This window comes from Ovis canadensis, chromosome 2 (assembly GCF_042477335.2).
Source record: "Ovis canadensis isolate MfBH-ARS-UI-01 breed Bighorn chromosome 2, ARS-UI_OviCan_v2, whole genome shotgun sequence".
NCBI lineage: Eukaryota > Metazoa > Chordata > Mammalia > Artiodactyla > Bovidae > Ovis > Ovis canadensis.
Window position 1 is genome coordinate 1944363 of NC_091246.1, and position 24755 is coordinate 1969117.

The 24755-nt window shown below is 57.3% G+C and overlaps 1 protein-coding gene across 6 annotated transcripts in view; it reads left to right on the plus strand.

Moving 5' to 3' along the window:
* The window catches only part of TRAPPC12 (trafficking protein particle complex subunit 12), a 37750-nt gene that overhangs the window by 6486 nt on the left and 6509 nt on the right, over positions 1-24755 (plus strand). For all 6 annotated transcript variants that reach the window (XR_011254151.1, XM_069575196.1, XM_069575197.1 and 3 more), the window contains exons 2-7: positions 725-1939; positions 7396-7512; positions 11187-11300; positions 12801-12939; positions 20215-20327; positions 24564-24636. Coding sequence is in view for 5 of the 6 variants with exons in the window: in XM_069575196.1 (XP_069431297.1) it covers positions 731-1939; positions 7396-7512; positions 11187-11300; positions 12801-12939; positions 20215-20327; positions 24564-24636 (1765 nt within the window). In the remaining variant the exon portion in view is untranslated. The remainder of the gene's footprint in view (positions 1-724; positions 1940-7395; positions 7513-11186; positions 11301-12800; positions 12940-20214; positions 20328-24563; positions 24637-24755) is intronic.

Sequence of the window (24755 nt, forward strand, 5' to 3'; positions counted from 1 at the left end):
AACCATTTTGCCTTTTCGCATTTCTTTTTCTTGGGGATGGTCTTGATCACTGCTTCCTGTACAATGTCACGAACCTCTGTCCATAGTTCTCAGGCACTCTGTGTATCAGATCAAGTCCCTTGAATCTATTTCTCACCTCCACTGTATAATCGTAAGGGATTTGATTCAGGTCGTACCTGAACGGTCTAGTGGTTCTCCCTACTTTCTTCAATTTAAGTCTGAATTTGGCAATAGGGAGTTCATGATCTGAGCCACAGTCAGCTCCAGGTCTTGTTTTTGCTGACTGCATAGAGCTTCTCCACTTCTGGCTACAAAGAATGTAATCAGTCTGATTTTGGTGTTGACCATCTGGTGATGTCCATGTGTAGAGTCTTCTTTTGTGTTGTTGGAAGAGGGTGTTTGAGAAAGGTTGCATTCCCTTATCAATAAGTAAGTATCCCATAAATTCCCCAAAACTGTCCATCCTAAAAATCTTTGCCTACTTCACAGGTCAGATTTTGAAGAATCGTAGCTTTAATATGGGATTCTTTAATTGTTGCTGAAGTCGTTGCTTCTTGTCGTAAGGATCCAGTCTATGTAATGATGGGTTAATGACGAGTCTTCTCTTAACTGCGTTGCCCCGTGGAATGTAGTTCAGGGCCATGTAGATTTCGGTAAGACGAAGGCATTCTAATAGTGACCGAGACGGAAGCTGTTAACGTTGACATATGTTTGTCCATTTCAGGTGGCCATGGAGAACACCGAAGGTGCCAGCCAGCACGTGCCCGAGCAGAGCACGCCTGCCCAGGGGCCAGCCCAGAGCATCACTCCGCAGGGGCCTCAGGGAGACCAGGGGCAGCTTCTTTACCACGAGGAAACCATCGATCTTGGTGGAGACGAGTTCGAGTCCGAGGACTCGAATAATTTCGCAGATAAGCTTGATGAGCCCCTGATGGAGAGCGTGCTCATCTCCGACTCCCCAAACAATAGCGAGGATGACGCAGGTGACCTGGGGTGTCTGCAGGACATGGCGGACCCCGCCGAGGGCAGCGGTGATCACAGACTGGGGCCCGGCGCAGAAGAGCGCGAGCTGGGCTCACTCAGTGATGGCGGTGAGAGAGATGGCGGGAACACGCCCCAGGACGCCTCGGACATGACCCCTGACGGCAGAGCATCGTTGAGAGAGGACCCCAAGCGCAGTGATGAGGAAGACCCGCCTGCTTTTGAACACAGGGGCGGGGAGGACCCGGGCTTGGGGGCTGAGCGGGTGCCCGCGGCAGGGCCACCGTCGGGCGCGCCCACCCGGCAGCCAGCCCCCAAGGACGAGCCGGTGCCCGTGTGCACCATCTTTAGCCAGCCGCCCCCCGGCGCCCAGCCCCCATCCCTGCGTGACGGCTTCGAGTCCCAGATGGTGAAATCCCCCAGCTTCAGCAGCGCTAGCGAGGCTGCCCCCAGGACCCCACCCCAGGTGGTCCAGCCGAGCCCCAGCCTGAGCAAGTTCTTCGGCGATCCGACCGGCAGCGGCTCCTTGGCCTCGGACTTCTTTGATTCCTTCACAACCTCCACCTTCATCTCCGTCAGTAACCCCAACGCCAGCCCTTCCATTCCGGAAAGCCTGTCTCCACTGGCCGCTACCCCTGTGGGAGGAAGCTCGCCGGGCCCCTCGGAAGCTGCCTCCTCCCCAGGGGTGCAGAGGTCAGGGTCGGGTGTCCCCACGGTTCCTCTGGAGATCTCGCAGTCCCCAAAGCCATTCTCACAGATCCAAGCGGTGTTTGCCGGCAGCGAGGACCCCTTTGCCACCGCCCTGAGCATGAGCGAGATGGACCGGAGAAGCGACGCCTGGATCCCTGGGGATGCGACCAGGAGCGTGCTGACCTCGGTCGCCACGCAGCAGTACGGCACGGTGTTCGTGGACAAGGAGGACCTCACCATGCCTGGCCTCAAGTTCGACAACATCCAGGTGAGGGCGGAGGGTCTTCAGCGTGCAGGTGGGCTGGTAGGCGCTCTCGGCACACAGGTGGGCCGGTGGGCGCGCTCTGCAAGCCGGGAAAGCCCCGGCCAATCTCCTTGCTTCTCATCTGATTCTGTTTCATGTATGTTCATACAGAAAAGGCCTGTCGAGCTTTGAAAAACGCTGATTGTTTTCAGCAGTTCCCGAGATTCTTAATCTTGAGAGTGTTTGCTGTGATGTCACTAGGTAATTTGGAACCCTGTTGATTTCTCTGATTGAAGGTCTTTAAAGTGCTAATCCGAGTCTTAGAAATAGTTTCCAGCAAGGCAGCTGCACGACAGGTCTCTGGAGAAGTTGTAAACTGTGTGATCAGTTTACTATAGCAGCTGAGCTCCCGTAGATAATAAACCCCCTTTCCTCTCCTTTTAGATACGGAAAAATGTGTTTGCATTACACGCAAGGTGCTTTATATTGGAAGAGTTCTTACCGATTTGGTTAAAAAAAATACAGACGGTCCCTCGATAAATCACAAGATTATAAATATGTAGTCATAAAATAACTACTATATATTGTAAATAACAACATTAAAAAGTTCAATCTTACCAGTCATCAAAGAAGATGAAGTTATTTTCCCTTTCTGTTGTCCGAGTTATTTATTGTTCTGTGTCTATTAGAATGTGAGGAAATAGCCAGCTTAGGCAGCCCTAAGGGGGCTGATAATTTGGCACAAACTTTCTTAAATTTTAAAATGCATGCGCTCTGACCCAGAAACCCCACCCCGAGTCGTTATTTATGAGGAAAGAATCTCACTGGTGTATGAATAGCCAGCTTTCAGGATGCCCATCAGAATGAGGTTTAAAATTAGAAAGAATCTGAAAGCATCTCGGAGTCCATTGCTGGGAGGCTAGTTGAATGCGTTTGCCACTTCTCGTCTCTTCAGCGGAATATTTACATATCCAACTGAAAAAACCACGCTACGGTCTCATTGGGGGCACTAGTGGCAAAGAACCCGCCTGCCCGTGCAGGACACCTAGGGGTAAGGTTCCGTCCCCGGACCCGGAAGGTCCCCTGGAGGAGGGCGTGGCAGCCCACTGCAGTGTTCCTGCCTGAGAAACCCATGGACAGAGGAGCCTGGCGGGCTACAGTCCGTGGGGCCACAAAGAGTCGGACACACCTAAGCGACTTGGCACGCATGCGCACACAAAAATGGCGTTATATTCAAATAAGTCTTTTTATTTATTGTGAAAAATGCAGGTGATGTTGTAATAAAATGCTTAGTGAGATTCGTGATTTGTTAGATTTGAGAGCCCAGGTACAGGGAGGCGCACAGCATGCCTTACATGGGAGCGTTTTCATGGTTGTGTGCACATCCCCCTGAGGTGAGCTTGGCTGCGTGTCTGCTGGGATCTGCAGGGTCTGTGCCTCCTGTCCCGCGCTGTCCACTCCGGGAACTGAAGGGGCCCCTCCCGGGGCAGGCGTTCCCCTTCCCCCACTGTGGCCTGGTCGGAAAGCCACGTGGGGTGGGGCCCCGGCCCCTCGAGGCCGATCCTGTGGAGAAGCAACACGGCTGCTGGAGAGGTGAGCTTGGCCGGCTGTCTCTCTGGGGAGTGTGAGTGAAAGTCTCTGAGTCTCTTTGCAACCCCATGGACTACACACTCCATGGAATTCTCCAGGCCAGACTGCTGGAGTGGGTAGCCTTTCCCTTCTCCAGGGGATATTCCCATCTCAGAAATCGAACCAGGGTCTCCTACGTTGCAGGCAGATTCTTTACCAGCTGAGCCGCAAGGGAAGCCCTAGAATACTGGAGTGGGTAGCTTATCCCTTCGCCAGCAGATCTTCCCGACCCAGGTCTCTGTGGGGAGCTGATGTGAGAGCCCGCAGATGTGGACGTCCTTGCGTGCTCTCTTCGGGTACTTGCTAACAAGACGCGTCTTCCTTGGGGGCTCACCGGGCACCCTCCCTGCCCTCTCCAGCAGAATGCACTGGGCGTGAATTTGCCTTCCCGGGCCTCCTCAGTGAATCCCAGTTATGGGCTCAGATGTCAGGGGCGTTGGTGGGTCAGCGTTGATGCCTTGACCCCATGGTCTGTGGGGCGGTCCCGGGGCCCAGGGCTCCTCGGGTGTGTTTGGGGCCGCACAGAGCTGCTTCACTCTGGCCGCCTGGAGGGCTGGGCTGACCGTGGTGCTCTCGTGGGACAGAGGCGCTGAATGCCCCGTGACGCCCTTCAGGGAAGCAGGCCGGTGACTCCTGAGCCGAGAAACAGAGTGCCGATGCTCGCTGCCAGGTGGACCCAGGCCGCTCGAGCTCGGAGGCCGTTCCTGCCAGTGGGAAGCCTGGGGTCTGTGACAGCCCCTTGGAGCTCTGATGCTTCCACATGGCTGATCGTGGAATAAGCAGGACATTCGGCGGTCAGCCAGGGTTAGGCGCCCGCTGCTGGGGTAGGACCCACCCCGCGGCCGCCGGGAGACGCTGCGTGTCCTTTCTGCTCCCTTTACGTCCTTGAGCGGTGTCTTCCGTGCCTCTTGTGGTCCACAGTGATTGTTTTGGAAGCCTCATGGTAGACTGAAATACGAATTCAGAAAAGCTCCCGAAAGGCCTTGGGCTTTCCCATGAAACCACTGTGCCGGTCGGCTCTTCACCTGTGTCTCTTCAGTCGTGTATTGTTCCTCAAAGAACTTTCCATAGAAAAGAAAAAGCGTGTGGTTTACGCCAGAAATGCTGTTTATTTTCCAGAGGAGTTAGATCGGCCCAGCAGGTGTGGTAACTCGCGGCGCGCCACCTTTTAAGATGCCAGCCAAGTGTTTGTTGGGTTTACCTGTTCACACGTCCCTCCCCACGCGACTGTTACTGGCGCAGCACTACAGCAGCTTTCTGAAATACTTCGCAGTTTTTCCAGATCGCTCACCCGTTGGTACCAAATGAGCTCCCTGGTGGCTCAGACGGTAAAGAGCCTGCCTGCAGTGCGGGAGACCCGGGTTCAGTCCCTGGGTTGGGAAGATCCCCTGGAGAAGGAAATGGCAACCCACTCCAGTATTCTTGCCTGGAAAAATCCCATGGACAGAGGAGCCTGGCGGGCTACAGTCCATGGGGTTGCAAAAGAGTCGGACACGACTGAGCGACTTCTCTGTCACTTTCACTTCTTAAGGGATGGAATGTGGGCAGCGGGGAAGTGTTATCTTGTTTCTTTGTGAAGTGGCTTCTTAGAGCCGTCTGAGTTAAGGTCGAGGCCATGCAGGTGAGCATCTAACTGCATCCAACCATAGAAGCTTCAAAAGAGGAATGTTGGCATTTCTAACTAGTCAGAGTCTTGGTGGCCTGTATTCTTGAAGAACTGGATGCAAAGTTGGTGGGGAGATGACTATTCAGAAATGTTCAGACCAGGAAAGGTTGGAAGTTGGAGAGTATTTCTGTGAAGGTCATTCAGTGGTGGGGGGGTGGCGGGGATTCCACAGACCAGAGTTGGCAGCGAGTTGGTGCTGATTGTGAGGGGGTGACGGGGACAGTGGGGGACCTTGGGGTGCTCTGGCCTCGCAGGGGGCTCTGTGAGCCCGACATCTGGACCTAAGGCCGGGCCTCTCCTCCACCCGGCTCTGATTCTGCTCCCGGGTCCTACCCCCAGCCCCCACAATGTGGATGTGACGGGAGTCCCACCCGGCAGGCAGGCAGACGCCGTCACTGCTTTCCTGCTCATGGCCGGGCACTGTCCTTCCAGCACCGCTGCCCGTGACCGGGCGTCCCTGACAGTAGAGCTTAGAGGCCATGCCCCGTGAGTCAGCCGCTCTGTGTTCCACGTGGACGTTGTCCACTAAAACCTCCAAGGCACCGCTGAAGCTGTCTGCACACAGCAGGAGGGTAGCGGCCCATCCTCTGCACGCGGAGGGCCAGCCACAGACTCCCGTTCGCACGGTCTGCCACTGCCCTGCCCTGGGTGCACCCGAGGGAGTGCTGAGTGGAAGGGGTCCGTGGGGTTCTAGGTGGGTCCTCCCCAGGTGCAGGGAGATAGCTCTCCAGACATCACGGGAGGAAGCCGCTCGCCTCACTCCGGTGACCGTGGAGGGTCTGCAGCCAAGGCACCAGGACCCCTGTGTCAGAACCACCCCAGCCGAGCAACGCGGTGGGAGCCGATCTGTGTCGGGAGGTTTTGTTGTCTGTGGGCTTTCAGGGTGAGTGCCGGCCAGCCCCACGGTGCCCCTGTCTTGAGCGTCTTGTGCTAACTGACTGGCAGAACCGAAAGGGCAGGTGGCATCTGCAGTGTGGGCTCGCTACTGAGGGCGCTGCGAGGTTGGAGGACTCAGACTGCTCCTCTGAGCTCCGCAGCTTTAAGGTGAGTCTGCCCTTCCCTGGTTCTCAGGCCCTCTGCCCGGGTGCAGCTCTTTGTCTGCTCAGAGGTGCCTGTGTGCAGAGCTCTGTGCAGCTGTTTGCCTGCCTCCTTGCTCCACCCTCTGATTACCCTCCGGGATCAGTTAGCCCCTGCCGGGGCCTGGCATTTAAAATATTTCACCTTATTCTCTGGAGGCAGAAGCCGTAACCCTGCTGCTTCCAGGCCTCTGCCCCGCGTGAGGAGGAGGTGCGGCTTGGCCTCTGAGTTCCAGGCTCAGGGCCCGGGACCCCCACTGCCCTCCTCCAGCAGCAGGAGGCAGCTGAGCCTGCCGCAGCCTTCCTGCGTGCCCGGCCCGCACCGGCCATGCGGGCAATCATGGGAGAGGAGCCTTGCCTCTGAGCGGAGCTGCTTCAACTCGTTTCCGCAGCATGATGGGAAGGAGTCGGGTGCCCTGGGCAGGCACAGGCTGCCTGGAGCTGCAGGCTGTCTCCTGTCAGCCTCTGTATCAGTGGCATGTCCCCGCCCCTCCCAGTCTCTCCCTGGGCACCAGGCTGCAGACGGTCACCCCTGTCCATGCTCCCCCTACAGTCACTCAGCCCGGGCGCAGGTGGGGCTGACCCGAGGCCGGGCCAGGCCCCCTGTGCAGAGTCCTGTGCAGCTGCCCCCTGGCAGAGGGCCCTCCTTGGGCTGGGGGGTCGTGGCCCTAGGGGAAGGCGATGCCCCGGGCCACCACTCACTGCTCTGGCTGAGCCCTGGGGACCCCCGGAGGCCCAGGCCAGGGGGCTGTGGTGTGGGCTGTGGGCAGAAGGCTCAGGCCTGCCCGCCCAGCCTGGGCCCTGCCGGGCACCATACTCCTCCCAGGGGCAGCATCCCCTCACACCACGAGCCCCGGCCCCCTCCAGCGCGGCACAGCCACTCCTGACTTACCACCTCCTCTCCAGGAGAAAGCAACTCTAAACAACACGTCTTACCAGCGATCGGGGCGCTATAGCGTCTGGTTAGTTGCAGCTCAGCTGTACCATAACTGCATTTTAGCCTCCATACACCAGTGGGGAAAAAAAAATTTGGTTAGCTGTGAGTATCACTTAGCTGAGTTTAATTAGCGTTCTGTTGTCCTGACGTATTTCTCTTATAATCTTTCCAGGGAGATGCAGTTAAAGACTTAATGTTGCGCTTCCTGGGTGAAAAAGCTGCGGCAAAGAGACAGGTCCTGACCGCCAGCTCGGTGGAGCAGTCTTTCGTCGGACTGAAGCAGCTCATTGTGAGTACCAGTGCGTCTGATTTCCCCTGTGAGTGCTTCCTCCCGAAGGGCCGATCACTTTCAGTGTCTCGTCCTGAGCCCTTGCACAGAAATGGAGTTTTGTTGGATCAGATAACCAGTCCTGAGCACTAGAGAGCGTCATAGAACATGTGAATTCTGTGAGACAGTATATGCTGTGATTAAATCTGCTTCATCAAAATAACTAGAGTGAAGTCACCGTACATCGGTTTTCTGAAAGAACTCTACACTTGGTGTGGAAGGTTTATGACTAAATTAGCAGACTCCCCAGAAGCGCACAAAAAGCCTTTCTTTACTCATTAACGAGAGTGAGTGCATTCGCCCTGGCTGAGCCGCAGTCTTGGAGCAGACGGGGAGACTGAGCGCAGGCACCCCGACCTGGGCGCGCGGTGCTGCCAGCGGCCTGTGACCGCTGGAAACCGTCTGCCCCACAGCATCTTTCATGCTGTTACAGAAGGGCAAAGAAACACTCGCCGAGGTGGTTTGCTGGCATTTTCACAGTAAAGTTTAGGTGGTGGTTTGTTTTTTTTTTAGTAAATGTAGATCACACGTTTCATTGAGTTTCTTCCATTGAAGTGATTCTGGAATTCTTCCCGCGAATGAGAAGCTGTGGGAAGGAGAGCTGAGGAGATACTCAGTTTCTAAAAGGGAGAGAGGGGCGCTCACCTGCAGGTGTCTGTGAGTCCGCGTGCACTGGCCCTTGCTCGTGGAGCCGCAGGTGTGGGAGGTGGCTGTGCGCACGGCCGCGTGCGTCGGTGGAACAGCCCTCCTGCCTTGGGGGGCGGCCGCTGTCACTCCCTTTCTGTGGCCTTGAACTCCTGCTGTGCGGCAGCGTCACGAGCCGGCGGCTGCATTTGAAGCGTGACTTGTAACTGTGAGCTCGGACGGGGCATGCGAAGCCTCACACAGACATTGCCATTAGTCCTCAGGCGATCTTTTTACGTCTTTCCATCATTCTTGGTGTCAAGTATATGCGGCTTGGTCTGGCTTTCTTCGTACTTTGGAAACACTCGAGGCCGGTAGCAATTACAGTAAGTGCTGGCACGGAGGCCTGTTCAAGGCGGGAAACGTCTTCGAGGAAAGACCATTCCCTTGCCCTGGTATTTTAATTGCATCCTAAAATAATTGCATTCGTCTTTAAGACTAGGAAAGTTTCTCAACACGTTTTCCTGAGTGATGTCAGAGTGTTCCAAGACTGCCGTTTACGGGGAAATGACTGTCGCGGCCCCTGGAGAGGGACGTTTTAATCGCATCCGTGGTGTCACCTGTGACATCGATGACTGCCTTTGAGTCGCAGGCGGGAAAGGTTGGGTGCCTACTGTTAGTTACTTGAGTGATTTTTATTGGACTGTTTTTCTCCTCTTCTGGAAGTTCTGGAATATGGTCAGTTTCTCAAACAGAGTCTATATCTTATTTCCTAGTTTTAAAAACCAATATTTTGAAATTTAGATCTTTTTTCTCACACATAACTACCTTTAATATCAGAGCTCTGCATATCGTATTCAGTAATGAAGAGATTTTCATAAGATTTTCTCCATAGTGCTTAAAGATTAGAACAGTATATTTAAATTCTAGCTTTAAAAAACAGGTCTTTCACCAAACATGGAAAAGACCCTGATGCTGGGAAAGATTGAAAGTAGGAGGAGAAGGGGACAACAGAGAATGAGATGGTTAGATGGCATCGTTGACTCGATGGACGTGAGTCTGAGTAAGCTCCGGGAGTTGGTGACGGACAGGGAGGCCTGGCGTGCTGCAGTCCATGGGGTCGCAGAGAGTCGGACCCAACTGAACGCCTGAGCTGAATGAATGATTAAAAATAGTAAAATGTACCTTGTGAAAAGCCTTATGGTTCTGCCGTAAATTTTAGTTGATGTGTTGTGAAAAGTGGCTTCTTCCCTAACTGAAGATAATAAGCAAACGTGTTAATATTCCTGTTAGTTTCTTCTTACCGACGGCTGAATCAGTCACCACCCACCCCCCACCTCGGCCCTGTACTCAGAGGTTCCACACACATCTTTACTGCAGCCCGATTCGCTTTAGCCAAAAATCGGAAGCTGTCAAGGTGCCTTTCGGCGGCACTAGTGGTAAAGAGCCACCTGCCAGTGCGGGAGACGCAAGAAACGCAGGGTCGGTCCCTGGGTGGGGAACGTCCCCTGGAGGAGGGAATGGCAGCCCCCTCCAGCCTTGTTGCCTGGAGAATCCCATGGACAGAGGAGCCTGGCGGGCTACAGTCAGTCCCTGGGGTTGCAGAGTCAGACACAACTGAAGCGACCTAGCAGTCAGGCACGCAAGCTGCCTTTCAGCGGGTGAATTGGTGGTGGTGAGTCCCATGATGGTGGACTGTCATTCAGCGCTAACAAGCCTTGACTGTTGAGTCAGGAGGAGCCCTGAGGAGCCTGGGGCCGGGGGCTCAGGTGGGGTGTGTTAGGGCATACGGCCAGATAACCACGGAGCCGGGAGTAAGGCCGCACCAGCATGCTTCCCGATCCAGCTGCGCTAGCTATGCTGGGTGTGTGTGCGTGCACACACAGAAACACACCCTGACACACTCACAGAGACACAGACACAAAAGACACACACACACATAGACACAGAGACAGAGACACACACTAATACTCACACTCACAGGAAGGCGAGGAAAGGGGCTTCCTCTTCAAGGAGCTGGTGCTGACTGCATCATAAGAAGAAGCGTGAGTTCTCGCTGAGGACACTGGAGGCCTGACTTGGTCTGTAGAAGCCCTCAGCTTCTTGTTCTAGAAGCACTTTGCAAGCACAGAGTGCCCAGAGCATCCTTTAAAAGGGGCAAAGCGGGCTAACGTCCGGCTCCCTCTCTGGGCCTGAGGTTAACAGGGCCCAGGGTGAGTGTTCACCCGCTCCGGCACGCAGGCGGCCCCGAGGCCCGGCCTGTGCGCTGAAGGCAGCGGGCAGTGCCTGTCCTTGGGGACCGCACACCAGGCGTCCACTTCCAGTGTCTTCAGGGGTTGGACGGTCCCTCTGATAGCGTTCCTCCTCCCGTCGGCCTGGTGGCCCTCCTTCCTGCGTCCCTCGGGCAGCAACGAGCAGCTGAGACCAAGTCCCTGAACCCCGTGCCGCCTCAGCTGGGCTCCCGTGGGTCCAGTCCCGACAGGGAGCTGCGTGTGGACACGCAGCCTGGATCGCGATGTGTCAGCACGACTCACTGGTTGTTTTTCATGTTGACGGCGCAGAGTCCTGTTAAACGTTTAGAACCACTTAGGGCCACATGCAGACCTTAGGTACAAATAAACGTGTCCAGGGCAGAGTAGCGTGAAACATTGACTGTGGTTTAATTTAAGAAGAATCACAAGGTGGAGTTACCTTGCTAAACAAGAAACAGCCTGATGGGTTTGGGGGCAGAGCGGGACTTTCCAACAAGAGTTTTGCCCCTGGGGTTCTATCAGTGGTTACGTTTTAAGGGTTTATCTTTGGCTTGTCTTGAAGGGCGTCTGCAGTTGGTGCCTGTGTGGCCTGCACGTCTGAGCACCAAGCCCGTGGTGGCTGTCCCCATGACCCTGTGGTGACCGCCCCGTGACCCTGTGGTGGCCGTTCCCAGGGTGACCATCCCCGTGGTGACCGTCCCGTGACCCCTGGGTGACCGGCCCCGCATGGCCCCCGTGGTGACTCTCCGTGTCTTACAGAGCTGCAAGAACTGGCGGGCGGCGGTGGACCTGTGCGGGCGGCTGCTCACGGCCCACGGCCAAGGCTACGGCAAGAGCGGGCTGCCGACCAGCCACACGGCGGACTCCCTGCAGGTACGGCCGCGTCCTCCCCAGGCCACCGTCACCTGGAGACAGCGAGGGCTCCAGCGGTTCACGTGCAGAGAGCGGGCTTCTGAACGGCAGGAAAGCTCTCCAAGGAGAGGGGCGGCTGCCTGAGTCCTCGAGCCCGCCACCCCAGCCGTGGTCTCTCATGCTGGCATCCCTGGAAGCCCCCTCCCCAGCCAGACCATCCCCCAGGCTGTCCCTCGACAGCCGGGGAGGGGAGGGGCTGGGCTCCAAGGCCCCGGGCGCAGCGGCTGGGCCGTGCTCCCGGACCGTGCCCGCGGCCAGGGCAGTCCTCAGCGGACACGGCTTCAGCTGCCATGGGCCCAGCCCAACTCTCTCCACGGCTGCTGAGTCCTACCGCCTGGCACCCCCCACCCCCGCCCCACCCCACCCCCGCCCCTGGCCCCCTTGCCCCAGGCAGCCCCCCACCCCTGCTCCCAGGCAGGCCCCTGCCCCCGGCAGCCCCCCACCCCTGCTGCTCCCAGGCAGCCCCCTGCCCCAGGCAGCCCCTCGCCCCTGCTCCCAGGCAGCCCCCTGCTCCCAGGCAGCCCTCTGCTCCCAAGCAGCCCCCTGCCCCAGGCAGCCTCTCGCCCCTGCCCCCTGCACCAGGTAGTCCCCTGCCCCCACTCCCAGGCAGCCCATGGGCCCAGCCTCTCTGTCCGTCCCTTGCCGTGTGGTCTCTTTGAACCTCGTTTCTCTCATTAGTGGGACGAGGCTGACTCGGGTCACCCCCGCAGCCCCCGCAGCTGCCAGGGTCTCCAGTCCTGCCCTCTCACTTGGCGGCCATCGTTTTCCAGAAGGGACCCGGTGTTCCAGCCACTTGGAGCTGGCTGTGCACCCCCCCTGCTCCCATCGTGTGCCCCTGGGTCTCCCCACTTCCTGTGGACAGTCCAGGTCCCTCAGCAGTGCCCTCACCTCCCTCCCCGGCTCAGCCCAGCTGCCCCCCTCCACCCCCTCCCCAACCCCCACTGGACTCTGCCCTCCTTCAGGCAGGGAGCGTCTCTTTCCACATCCATTTTTATAAACTTGGAGTTATGCAAACTTCTAAGAAAGAGTGTTAGTTTGTGAAGTGAGTGAAAGTCATTCAGTCACATCCGACTCTTTGTGACCCCATGGACTGTACAGTCCATGGAATTCTCCAGGCCAGAATCCTGGAGTGGGTGGCCTTTCCCTTCCCCAGGGGATCTTCCCCACCCAGGGATCAAGCCCAGGTCTCCGCATTGCAGGGGTATTCCCTACCAGCTCAGCCCCCAGGGATTGTTAGTTTAGCCCTTGTTTAAACCTATTTGAAATCAAGCTCTGACATCAGATTAAGGGCCTTGGGGACTTCGCCGGTCCAGTGGTCCCACAGGCCTTGCAGCACAGCCTAAGTGAAAGTAAACTGAAGGTTTAAAGAGCTGCGTTTTTAAAGCACTCAGTGGGGAATAGGAACCGCTGGGCCTGCTCTGCGTAGGTAACCGTCGCGTGCCTTGTGTTCTGTGCTTTCAGCTCTGGTTTGTGAGGCTGGCGCTGCTGGTGAAGCTGGGCCTATTCCAGAACGCCGAGATGGAGTTCGAGCCCTTCGGAAACCTGGACCAGCCGGACCTCTACTACGAGTACTACCCACACGTGTACCCGGGGCGCAGGGGTAAGGGGCGGCAGCGGGTGGCGTGGGCTCCCCTCGGCCCGTGGCTCAGCTGCTTCTCTGCGCTGTGTCTCCTTAAAGCTCAGCCCCGCCTCTGTGCAGATGTGGGGTTAAGGGGGCAGGTGGCATGGGCTCCCCTCGGCCTGTGGCTCGGCTGCTTCTCTGCGCTGTGTCTCCTTGAAGCTCAGCCTCGTCTCTGCGGAGGCAGGGGAGGCTGGTGCTGCGCTGTCTTAGTTCCTGGCGCTTTCTCCGTCGTCACCGTCTCACTCACGTAACAGGCTGATGGGAGCTTGTCTGTGTTGCCCCGAGTTTCCTCAGACTTGAAGGAGGATTTTCAGCATGGGGGACTTTGAGACCTTTAACCTCCCTGGCATTAAAGTTCTGTCTCTTCCTTCTGACTGCGGGAACTTCGTCCTCATGGAGGAGGCGGTGAGGCAGGCTTTCAAGCCCGGAACAGGGCAGGCATCCGGTGGTCGCCCTGACGAAGCTGGCTCACGGTGGTGGTGAGGCAGCCGGGCGGTGTGGACGCAGGAGGGGCAGCAGGCCCCATCCCACGTTAGTGAAACGTCCAGCCCCCAGTGGGCCCCCAGGTCCAGAAGGTCTCCAGAAGACCAAGAGGGAAGGGATGAAAGCCAGGAGCCCCATAAGCAACATTCAGGGGTGCAGCCCCGGGCAGAGGGGACGGTCTTGATCATTAAGCAGTGGGTGGGAGCCGTGCCCACCTGGCTTTGTCTCACCCAGCATGACCCCTGCGGTGGGTCTGACGGTGTCTCCACGGGGCAGGCAGGGCACCACCTCGCCCATCAGTGTCCCCCCTGCACTCACCCCAGGAGCCCCCACCTCCTCTCAGAGTCCCCACACACTCACCCCAGGAGCCCCCACCTCCTCTCAGAGTCCCCACACACTCACCCCAGGAGCCCCCACCTCCTCTCAGAGTCCCCACACACTCACCCCAGGAGCCCCCGACCTGGTCTCTCTGTGAACCCCCTCACACTCACCAGGACGCCCCTGAGCCCAGGGACCAGGCCGCAGTCCCTCTGCTCCATAAGGTGCATCACAGGGGCCCAGCGTCCCCTTGCTGTCGGGGGCCGCGTCCCCACTGGGGAGTGAGTGCCAGAACTTTCTCGTCCATATTTCCAAGCCTTCGCGGTCCGTCCCTCCCAGAGAAGACAGTGTGCAGCCTCCTGCCCCCTCAGCGTCAGGCTCTGTCACCTTTTCTTACAAGGAGAGGTGTTCTGTGGAGAGGCAAGAGGCACCTTACAGGGGAAGTTTGGGATATTTCTCTTCAAAAGATTCTGCCTGAAAGCTTTGATGATCGAGAGACGGCTCTCCTGTGCTTCTGACGAGGAGCAGCCATGTTTCCCTCCAGCCTGGGAAAAGGAAAAACAGTTTCTTGGCACTGTGTCCCAGCTCTGGGCAGGTCAGCCCTTGCCTGGCTTGCACACCCCCTGCGCCCAGCCTCACTGCCCCTGGGTGCCCCCAGCCGTACCATGAGTGGGACCCTATGCTGGGCCCAGGGGTGGGCAGAGAGTCAGGCTTCCAAGCACACAGGCAGGCGCCCTAACGCTCACAGCTGCGTAAAAATGCTGATTCTCTTTTCCTGCTGAGACCCACGTAAATTGTAAGTTCAAACAACTGTTCATACATCAGCTGCTTTGAATTCACTGCAGGCCAAGAATGAGACGAGCTGGTGCTTCCCGGATGGCCAGTGTCTAAGACCCCGAGCTCCCAGGACAGGGGACATGGGTTCAGTCCCTGCTTAGGGAGCTGTAGCCCATGTGCCGCCGCTAAGACTTGGCACAGCTCAATAGACAAACATGTTTTCTAACAAAGAATGACAGACGGAAAAGGAGGTGTTTCCAGGGCGGCCAGCGGACACGTCCAGCCCTGACCACACCGAGCGCTCAGCGGCCCCGGGGTCCTGGTCGATGATACCAGGCAGGGCGCTGGGCCAGGTCCTGTGGGCGCCGTGGTCCTGCTCCCTCTCCTCGGGGACAGAGGTTCGCAGAGATGACACCCAGCTTCCCGTGAAGTGAGAACCCAGGCCCTCGGGCCCAGGCATGGGACAGTGCATCACCCACCCACCCCCAGCTCTCGGGACGTCAGTACACAGACTGGGCAGGCTTCCCATCCCGGCTGGAATTGCAGCCTGTTGTCTTAGGGATAAAGAGGAGCTGGTCGCCCTGCACCATTAAGCAGCTAATTTAAGTTATGAAATAGACATAAATCATACATACATTTTAGCTAAAGTGTGCTAACGTTCCTCCATAGTGGTATGCTCAACATTTACCAATTTTTCTTTCCATTTTGTAGTATAGCAAACGTAAATGTGATATTTTGATTCATTTGTTTCATTTTAGCTTGCAATACATAAGCAAAGCAGGTCATTAAACTGTGCTGTAAAAAAGAAGCCAGAACAATGTAAACAAATAACTCTTATGAATGAGCTTTAATATGTTTTATTTAAATACTGGGCATAGCTTTTTCCCATTCAGAGTATTCATAACAAGTCGTAACGAATCATGAGCTAATATCATGAAATTTCCCTTTTTCATTGGTCTTCTGTCTTTCTCTGATACTCGTAGCGATTTCATGGAGTTCCTTGCAGGGGAGTGTGGTTTCCACACACTCAGGCTGCCTTTTAATTGGTTGTTTGGAATCTCTCCTTGTTCTCATGAAACAGTGATGACAGGTCACTGAACAGACCCAGGCCTGAGCGGGCTGGGGCAGGGCCCGGGGAGCCCTTCCTGTGGCCCTCTTCCCGCGCGGCCCTGGTCCGCATCCTCCCCCTCCGCCCTCCCCCTGGATCGCCGCTTCTCCTCACGTCGGTGCGTCCCTGTACCTCCGGGCCTACAGGTTGGGTCGGAGGCTGCTCACATCTGTGCGGTGCTCGGCCGTGGTGTGTACAAGCCCCAATTGGGGCCCGTGAGCAGACAGCTTACGCCTCCCCTGGGCCTGCGTGTCCCCACACCCGGCTCTGCCGGCCCTGAGGCCCCCGTCAGCCCCCTCCCACCCGCGTCCACAAGGGTGAGCCGCCGCTGCTCCTCTAGGCCCTGCCTGCCCTCCCTCCAGAATCACGCAACGCACATGTCTGGTTCCCAGGCCGGATGCAGACACTTGATCAGTAGGTGAGCTCACGCGGTGGCCGAGAATTAACCGCTCAGCACGTTCCAGGTGTCCCCCTCTGTTTCCCGTGAGGCAACGGAACCACCCCCGGGAGTGAATGTCCCCTGTGCAGGTCAGGTTTCTGCTCACCTCCCTCACCCCACCCCGGGGTGAACATCCTCTCTGCAGGTCGGGTTTCTAGCTCACCTCCCTCATCCCACCCCGGGGTGAACGTCTGTGCAGGTGGGGTTTCCGCTCACCTCCTTCACCCCCCGGGGTGAACGTCCCCTGTGCAGGTCGGGTTACCACTCACCTCCCTCACCCCCCGGGGTGAACGTCCCCTGTGCAGGTCGGGTTACCGCTCACCTCCCTCACCCCACCCCGGGGTGAACATCTGTGCAGGTCGGGTTTCCACTCACCTCCCTCACCCCACCCCGGGGTGAACGTCCCCTGTGCAGGTCAGGTTTCCGCTCACCTCCCTCACCCCACCCCGGGGTGAACATCTGTGCAGGTCGGGTTTCCACTCACCTCCCTCACCCCACCCCAGGGTGAACGTCCCCTGTGCAGGTCGGGTTTCCGGCTCACCTCCGTCTGCCCGCACTCTGCCGAGGCGTGCGAGTCAGGCGTGTCTTCCTCAGTCTGAGGAGGCTGGTCCGGGGTCCTGCCACCTTTCACACAGCTCACCCTTTCTGCGGACTCTGGTGTCTGCAGTCTTTTCCTGGAACAGGCGGTGAGAGACACAGCCTCTTCGGTCGGGCTCCATCTCCATCAGGACAGCAGGGCGAAGTCGCCTCTGCCCTCCTCCACATGCAGGAAACGGGGAGATGCGTGGGTGCCCACGGCCTGCATCAGATACAGCACTCAAGATGCTACTGGGGCGCCTGGCCCGTCCTGAACTCCCCGTCTGCCGCGGGGCTTGGGACAGCACTGAATGACCCCTTGCTGCTGCTAGGTCACTTCAGTCGTGTCCGACTCTGTGCGACCCATAGACGGCAGCCCACCAGGCTCCCCGTCCCCGGGGCCTTAGTAATGAGTTATCTGGGACTCTCTTAGGCTGGCTCTTTGTTTCCAGCATAGGCATGGGTGAGAGATACTATGCCATCAGCCCGGCACAGATGTCCCCGACCTGTGTCCCCACGTCGGAGCACAGAAAGCTGGGGTGCCGGGGGTCAGGGAGACCAGGAAGGGTGCAGGGAAGTGAGCCCAGAGCAGCGGTCAGGCAGCGGGCCCTGCCGCCTGGACAGCGAGAGGCCCTGCCCAACTTTGCAGGGGCGAGCTGGGCCTGCTGACCACGGAGTCTGTGCTCTGCTGCGTGTCCGGCAGGCACCGTGCCGTCGCGTCTGCCCCTTGGGCCCCACAGCAGCCTGGCCTTGTCCAGCTCCCTGTCCCGTGTGGGTGGCCGGAGCGCTGGAGGGAAGGCACTGCGTGCCCAGCACATGGGCCAGTGGGTGGCCAGAGGCCCAGCCCATCCACACCAGGAAGTCTTGCGCCTGCTGAGGGAGGCAGGCCCCTGGGGTCAGGCTGGCATCCCTCCTTTTGCTTTGCTTTCCGGGCCCTCTGCACGGCAGGCTGTGATTCCTCGGGCACCTGCTGTGGCACTGGCGGCCGAGCGGGCCTGCAGTCCTGCAGGGGACTCCAGACCGTGAACGGCGTAGGGGCAGTTGCACTTAGCGTTTCCTAAATGATTCATGGAAGCCCTCCTACAGTGTCTATACTAACCTAGAAGTCAGCAGGTCATGACCACACACGGGACCTTCCAGGATGTCAGTTTCCTTCCAGATTCTGACGCGTGCTTTGTTTCAAGGTGCGTGCTCCGTGCTGGGGAGACGGGCCCCTGGCTGGCACGGCGCCGTGCGGGTCGTGTTGCTGGACTCCGCTGGCGTGAAGGGTTTCACCGATTCCCAGTGACTCTTCACACACAGCGAGGCCGGGTTTGCGGAACCGAGAGCCAGTTTAAAGGTACTTTTGTTTGTATTTCTTTAAGACAAACAAAAGTAGGAAAGGCCTGACTTACGTCAAAGCAGTGTCTGCTGTTTCATCGACAGGCCCGCAGGGCTTGCTTGGGGACAGTGGCCACGTCCCGTCACCTGTGCGTCCGGCGCCTGCTCTTGTGCTTGGCGCCAAAACCTGCTGAGTGAGTGGCTCTCCCGCTGCGCTGTTCAAGCTGGAAGCAGCAGGCGGCGTTTCTCCTGCCGCCCCTTTCTTGTCCTGACTCTGAGCCGTATTTCTCTCTAGGGAGGGGCACTTTTCTCTGTGTGTGTCACGAACTGTGTGTGCTTCCTGTGTGGGTTCTGTCCTTTGAGATGTGTGAGCTGCACCAGCCCAGTGGTGCCAAGAGAGAGGGGGGAAGCCGACTCCCACCTGAGCCCGGCCATCTCGGGCCCCCCAGGAAGGGGGAAGCCGACTCCCATCTGAGCCCGGCCGTCTCGGGCCCCCCAGGAAGGTCACGGGCAAGGGTGACGTGTTTACGGGACACTGGTGCTGGCTCTTCCTTGCCCACCTTTCCTACTCTGGTCTGAGTAGAGTCCCAACTCCAGATGCAAGTCACGGGGGCACATGGAGGGCCACCGCTGTCCACCTCCTGGGCTGTGGGAGCCTGGTCCAGGGCAGGTGCCCTGGTGGGGGCTTGAGGCCATGGAGGACGCTGCGTGGAGAGACGGTGGCGTGAGGGCCCAGAGCAGACAGCGTGCGGGCACGATCTCTTGGCTCTCTGCTCTGTCTGCGTTAGTGAGGACTTCCGGTGCCATGTTCAGTACGAGCAGTAAAAAGGGGACGTCCCTGCGTTACTCAGGAGCTTAGAGGAAAAGCGTGTAGTTTTTCACCATTAATTAGGTCGCTTACCAGTAGTCATGTATGGATGTGAGAGTTGGACTGTGAAGAAAGCTGAGTGCCAAAGAATTGATGCGTTTGAACTGTGGTGTTGGAGAAGACTCTTGAGAGTCCCTTGGACTGCAAGGAGATCCAACCAGTTCATTCTAAAGGAGATCAGTCCTGGGATTTCTTTGGAAGGAATGATGCTAAAGCTGAAACTCCAGTACTTTGGCCACCTCATGCTAAGAGTTGACTCACTGGAAAAGACTCTGATGCTGGGAGGGATTGGGGGCAGGAGGAGAAGGGGACGACAGAGGATGAGATGGCTGGATGGCATCACGGACTCGATGGACATGAGTCTGAGTGAACTCCGGAAGTTGGTGATGGACAGGGAGGCCCGGCGTGCTGCGGTTCATGGGGTCGCGAAGAGTCGGACACGACTGAGGACTGAGCTGAGCTGAGCTGTAAGTTTTCGTAGGCGTTCTTTATCAAGCTGGGGCCGTTTTCCTCTACTGTTCATTTGCTGAGAGTTTTAATCATGAATGGATGTTACATGTTGGCAAATGCTTTTTCTGTTCCTCTGGATTTATCGTATGATTCTTCTCGTTTAGCTTGTTTGACATGATGCGTTACGTGGATTTTTGAACGTTGAACCAGCCTTGCACACCCGGAATGAGTCCCACTCGGTCATGGTGGATAATTTCTCTTATACACTGTTAGATCTGACTTCTAATTTTCTGGTAGATTCGATTTAGTCAGATCTGACTTGCTAATTTTGCTGAGGATTTTTGTATCTGTGTCCATCAGCCGTGTTGATCTGTAGTTTTTGTTTCTTATGATAGTATCTGGTTTTGATACGTGGGCAGTGCTGGCCTCATAGAATAAATTAGGAAGCATCTTCTCCACTTCTATTTTCCGGAAGAAACTGTAGAGAATTGGTACCTCTTCTTCCTCAATGTTCTGTAGAACTCACCAGTGCCACCGTCTGAGCCTGGTGCCTTCTGTTTTGGAAAGTTATTACTTATTAATTTAATTTCTTAAATAGATATTGGCCTATTCACAGAGGGTCCACAAGTGTCCTGTTCTGGAGCAGGGTGGTGGCCTCTGCTGTTTTTCTCACTGTGAGAGCCTCCATGCGTTTGGGGCGTAGCTGTGGGCAGGAGGTGACGGCCAGCCCTCCTGTGGTCGTCATCTGCGACACACGCTTTACCGAGGGAGCTGGGACCCATTCGAGAACCGGCATCACTGTGCGCTTCGCCAGGATATGAAGGGGCTGTCCTCCCTGCTTCGGGAACACCCGCGGGTTCCCGGCTGCGCTCGGCAGCGGCCGACAGACTGACTCCGCGTTGGCTCTGCTTCCAGGCTCCATGGTCCCCTTTTCCATGCGGATCCTGCACGCGGAGCTCCAGCAGTACCTGGGGAACCCCCAGGAGTCCCTGGACCGGCTCCACAGGGTGAAGGCCGTCTGCAGCAAGGTAAGCCCCGCTCCGGCTGGGCCGCCCCCTGCCCGCCTGGTGGAGCGCTCACCCCGATGCCCGCCCTCACAGCGCACTGTCCCCACCCCCATCCCCGCGTCCCCCTCCGGGAAGGCAGGTGCCCGAGCTCCTTGTGGCCGTGCTGCTCAGCTCTTCCTGCTGAAGCTGTTCTGGGGGATGGTGGGTGGGTTCTGGCAAAGCTCGAGGCCTGAAACCCTGCTTCCTGGTGCCGTCAGTAAATGAAAAGCAGAAGCGTTTCCTCTCGTGTAAAGTCACACCCGTGAACATGTGCCACAGAAGCGTTTCCTCTCGTGTAGAAACGACACCCGTGAGTGTGTGCCCAGGCTGCCGGCCGCCCGCACGCCTGCGGAGGCTCCGGGCGCCTGCTCCATGTCCCGCAGGCGCTGCAGCCGGATTTAAGGAGATAATGCTGGAAGTGTTTCAGAATGAACGCAAATCACACTCATGACGACTCCGTCATGACGGCGTGGCAGCTGCCGTTCGTAATTCTGGCTCCGAAGGCAGCTGAGGTTCAGCGCTGCATCCCGGGTTGTTCTTGGCTGTAAAGCAACAGTCACGTGGCAGGCGTCAAGCGGCGTCAGCAGATCAGGCTGCTCCCCTGAGCGCTGGGGCGGAGATGTCTGGCTTGGGGTCTCCCCGGCTCCAGCCCCCTGCCCGCCCCCTGCCAGCTGGCCCAGGTGCAGTGCTCTTGGAGGGTGGGGGCTTTCGGAGCTGTGACTGGGAGCAGTTAGGAGCGGCGATGTTTGACAGATTCGTAAAATGGGGTTATTTGTACCTGCTGAACTCCGGTCCCCAGTTGCTCTTGGTGGACACTTCTGGAGCTCCTGGGTGGTCCTCTGGGTTCCCAGCAGGAAGTGAGGGCTGGTTTACCTTGTCATTGAAGTTTCTCACTCTGAGCTGACTGGGAAGAGTATTGTTTCAAAGTATAATGCTCGCCGGGCACATCAACAGGCCGTGGTTGGAGGGACTTCAGAGCCAGGCAGACTCTTCCTAGCGGGATGACTGGCCCTTGGAAGCCTTGAGCGCCTCGTGTTGGGAGGAGGAATGTCCCCAGTCTCCTCTAGGCTGCCGTGGAGTCAGATGATGGATGCGGACCAGCATTTGGCTCCTGGGAGTGCTTAATGCTCCTTCAGTGGCCTGGGGCAGCTCCAAGAAGCCTCTTCTCACTTTGAAAAGCCTCTTTTCCAGAAGTCTGGAAGAGACTGGTAGGTCTGGGAAGGTCCCAGAATGCTCCAGGGGAATCTAAGCCCCTCTGTGGACTCAGTGGGTCATTAGTGAGTCGTCAGGGCCAGCGCCCAGGGGTCTGAGGACTGGACACTTCATACATAAACCCGGTCCTTAGACCATCCCCACCCGCAGCCCGGGAGAGGCTGACCTTTTTCTCCTGGACAGAACCGACAAGCGCCAGCCTCCTGGGCCCTGGGCTTCCCTCCGCTGCTGTCCGTGGTGCTGAGGGTGCCTGTCCCACCCAGGACCAGCCCAGGATGAGCTGGACCCTGGGCAGGGGTGAGGTGGTCAGGTTCCGTGCAGCCTCTCAGCTCTGGTCACGCCAGCCCCGCCCGCAGGGTGGAGGACCATCTCCCAAACCCACATGTTCTCCTGAGTCCTCCCACCTCACCTCCAGGCAGCATCTTCACTTTTCAGAGCCACTGTTACTTCGGCACTGCAGCTGCTTTGGGAGCTGTGTGCTCTGGCCTGGAGCTGGGGTGGGGCTGACCTGCCCCCCCACCAGCACCTCCCAGGCTGAGCACGCTGGGTGCAGCCTGCCTGGGTGGTTCTGGGAGGCAGAGGCTCACAGCCTCCAACCCATACCCGTTACTGCGCCTGGCGGGCCCACCAGAGCCTGCACGGCCCTTGGGCTGGGAGAGCCAGGCCCCTGCTCCCCTTCCTCGGCGCCTCCAGCCTTGCTTTGTAACTGTCCCCTGCCAGGGTCCAGCCCCAGTGGAACCAGGGAATTTGAAGCGGGGCCGGCGTCGGTGATTTGATAATTATTCAGAGATATACAGAGAGATTAGGGAATAATGTAGTGGAGAAAATAGTAGGGAAAAGAGGATGTATCCCTTGGTTCACACAAGAAGCCGATAAAGCCTCGAGACAAGAGACTTGCACCGTCTACGTGAGGCCACAGGCGCCTTCCCGGTCTCCCGAAGGAGTGGAGACGCAAAGCGCCTCCCCGTTCAGGTCTTAGAAGCCCAGGCAAAATTAGTAGACACGGCAAGCCTCTGTGTTCCAGATGGGAATTCAGCCTGAAAAGGAGAGGGAGAGAAGAGACAACATGGGGAAACCAGTCTTTCCAGGAACTGGTCCAACTCTTTGTTTTTCAGGAAAGCTTTAAATACATAGAGATCAATGGATAATACAAAATCATGCGGGGTCAACAGGCCTGACCTTTATCGAGACCAGGCACTCTTTATGCGTGCATACAAAGGTCTTCGGTGGTTTTACATCATCTTCTGGCCAGGGGGCCTGCTAACATTTTATGACCTTTTCTTTCTGATAACAGTCAGTCAACCAGAAAACTTATTTTTTCCAAGGGTGATTTTTCTTAAACCAGGTGCCACCCTCCGAAGGCACCAGATAAAGTTGCATTCCTGACAGGGCAAAGGTGCAGTGGGTTATAGTCAAGAAAAGAATTTACTAGCTTAAGGTCTAACGTGATTAATATCAAAGGTCACTACTTATTTTTCCCATATGCCAGTTACATCAATTAATGTATATAAGGGGCAAGGGATCTGGAGACTTAGCAGCAAATATTGGCTCAACAATGAAACCCTCCACCGGTATATTTCTAACAACCCACTAATACTACACTAATAATTTATAACTTCTCAAAAGACTCTGTATTTGGAAAGTTCAAAACATCTCGTGCCTCTCACGGTTGGGAGGCTGTGAACAATTACGTGTGATTGTAAGAGGCCGGACAAACTTGTCAGGCAGGCTAGAGAGCCGTCGGAGAGGTTTTGGACTGAAACACTCTTGTTCCGCCCAGGAGACTTATTACCTGGAGCTCCAAGTTAACTCCTTTCAGAGGAAGGCGGTGGGGGACAGCCCCCCTTAAACATCAGAAGAGTAGGTGGAAAGCAGAACGCAGGAAGGCAGGCAGACTCTGGTTTTGGGGGTAGATGCTCGAGAAAGTCCAGGGGACCCCTGAGGCCTGATCCCGCCTTTACGTTTGTCAGGCCCCCTTCCTCATGACCTTTGCCACGGGCGGGATTCCCCATGCTGGCTCCCGGCAGTCCCCACTCAGTGGGCCATCAAGACTGCTGTTCCTGGTCAGGAGACAGCTGATAAGTAGCTGGAAAATGTGGCCTGGTTTGGACCAACTAGCTCGTCTTTGCAGCTGTTACACTTTTAAAACACAGGTGTGTCCCGAGCAGTCACGGTGGGACAGGCCTTTGTGTTCACGGCACGTCGTCCTCCTCCTGGCGTGAAGCGCAGACCCTTGAGGGCGAGGAGGCCCAGTGGCCCATCCTGGGCACAGGGACGAGGCCAGGGAGAGCCTGGAGCAGCTGCTTTGCTGGCGGCGAGCTTCCCCTCTGGGGTGAGCCACGGAGGGCAGTGTGGAGGGCAGGGTGAGCCGCAGAGCGAGGGTGTCTCTGCAGAGCACGTGCCTGAAGCGCGTCGTCACAGAGCCAGGAGCCCTCCGCCTGTCTCCTGTTAACACGGCTTTACTTTTCTCCCCAGCAGACAGCGTTCACTGCTAACAGCTTTGTTCTCCTCATTCTGCCCGCCATGAGAATCCATCCTTTGCCCAGATCACCGGGGCAGCAGCTTCCTTTCTTTCAGGGGAACAGTCACAAAAGAAGTGACTCAGGGCCATTAGCCAAACAGGAAAAACAAAGTAACAGATGCTCAGAACTTAAGCGATAGATTAACAAAGGGCCGCGCGGCCCAGACGCCCTGGAGGAGCGAGACTGATGCTTTCACAGGAGTGAAAAATCGTCCTCTTCTGTCCCGTACCTGGAGCTTCCCAGACAGAGCGGGCGCACGCTCCGCGTGTCGGGCTCCTCAGGCGCTCTGCGGGCATCGTCAGCCCTAACCCTCCTCGAGCCAGAGGGCCACCGCTCTCTCTGCCGTCCGCCCTGTGCGTGCCGAGCGGCGACGCTTGACTCGTGTCCCCGGGAAACCCTCCTCGGCAGAGAAACCTGCTGCTCCTGGAGCATCTCAGCAGAGCGCCCAGAGGCAGACTCACTCCTGTCCTTGCGTGTCCCGCAGATCCTGGCCAACCTGGAGCAGGGCCTGGCGGAGGACGGGGCCACGTGCAGCATCGCGCAGGAGAACAGGCAAGGTCAGTGCCGCCCGCGTCCCAGGCAGGCGGCCCCGCCTGCTCCGGGTCGCAGCCTCCATCCGCCTCACTCGCCCTCTCCCACGTGCGTCTCCTCGCTGCTTTCCTCCCGGAACGAGCAT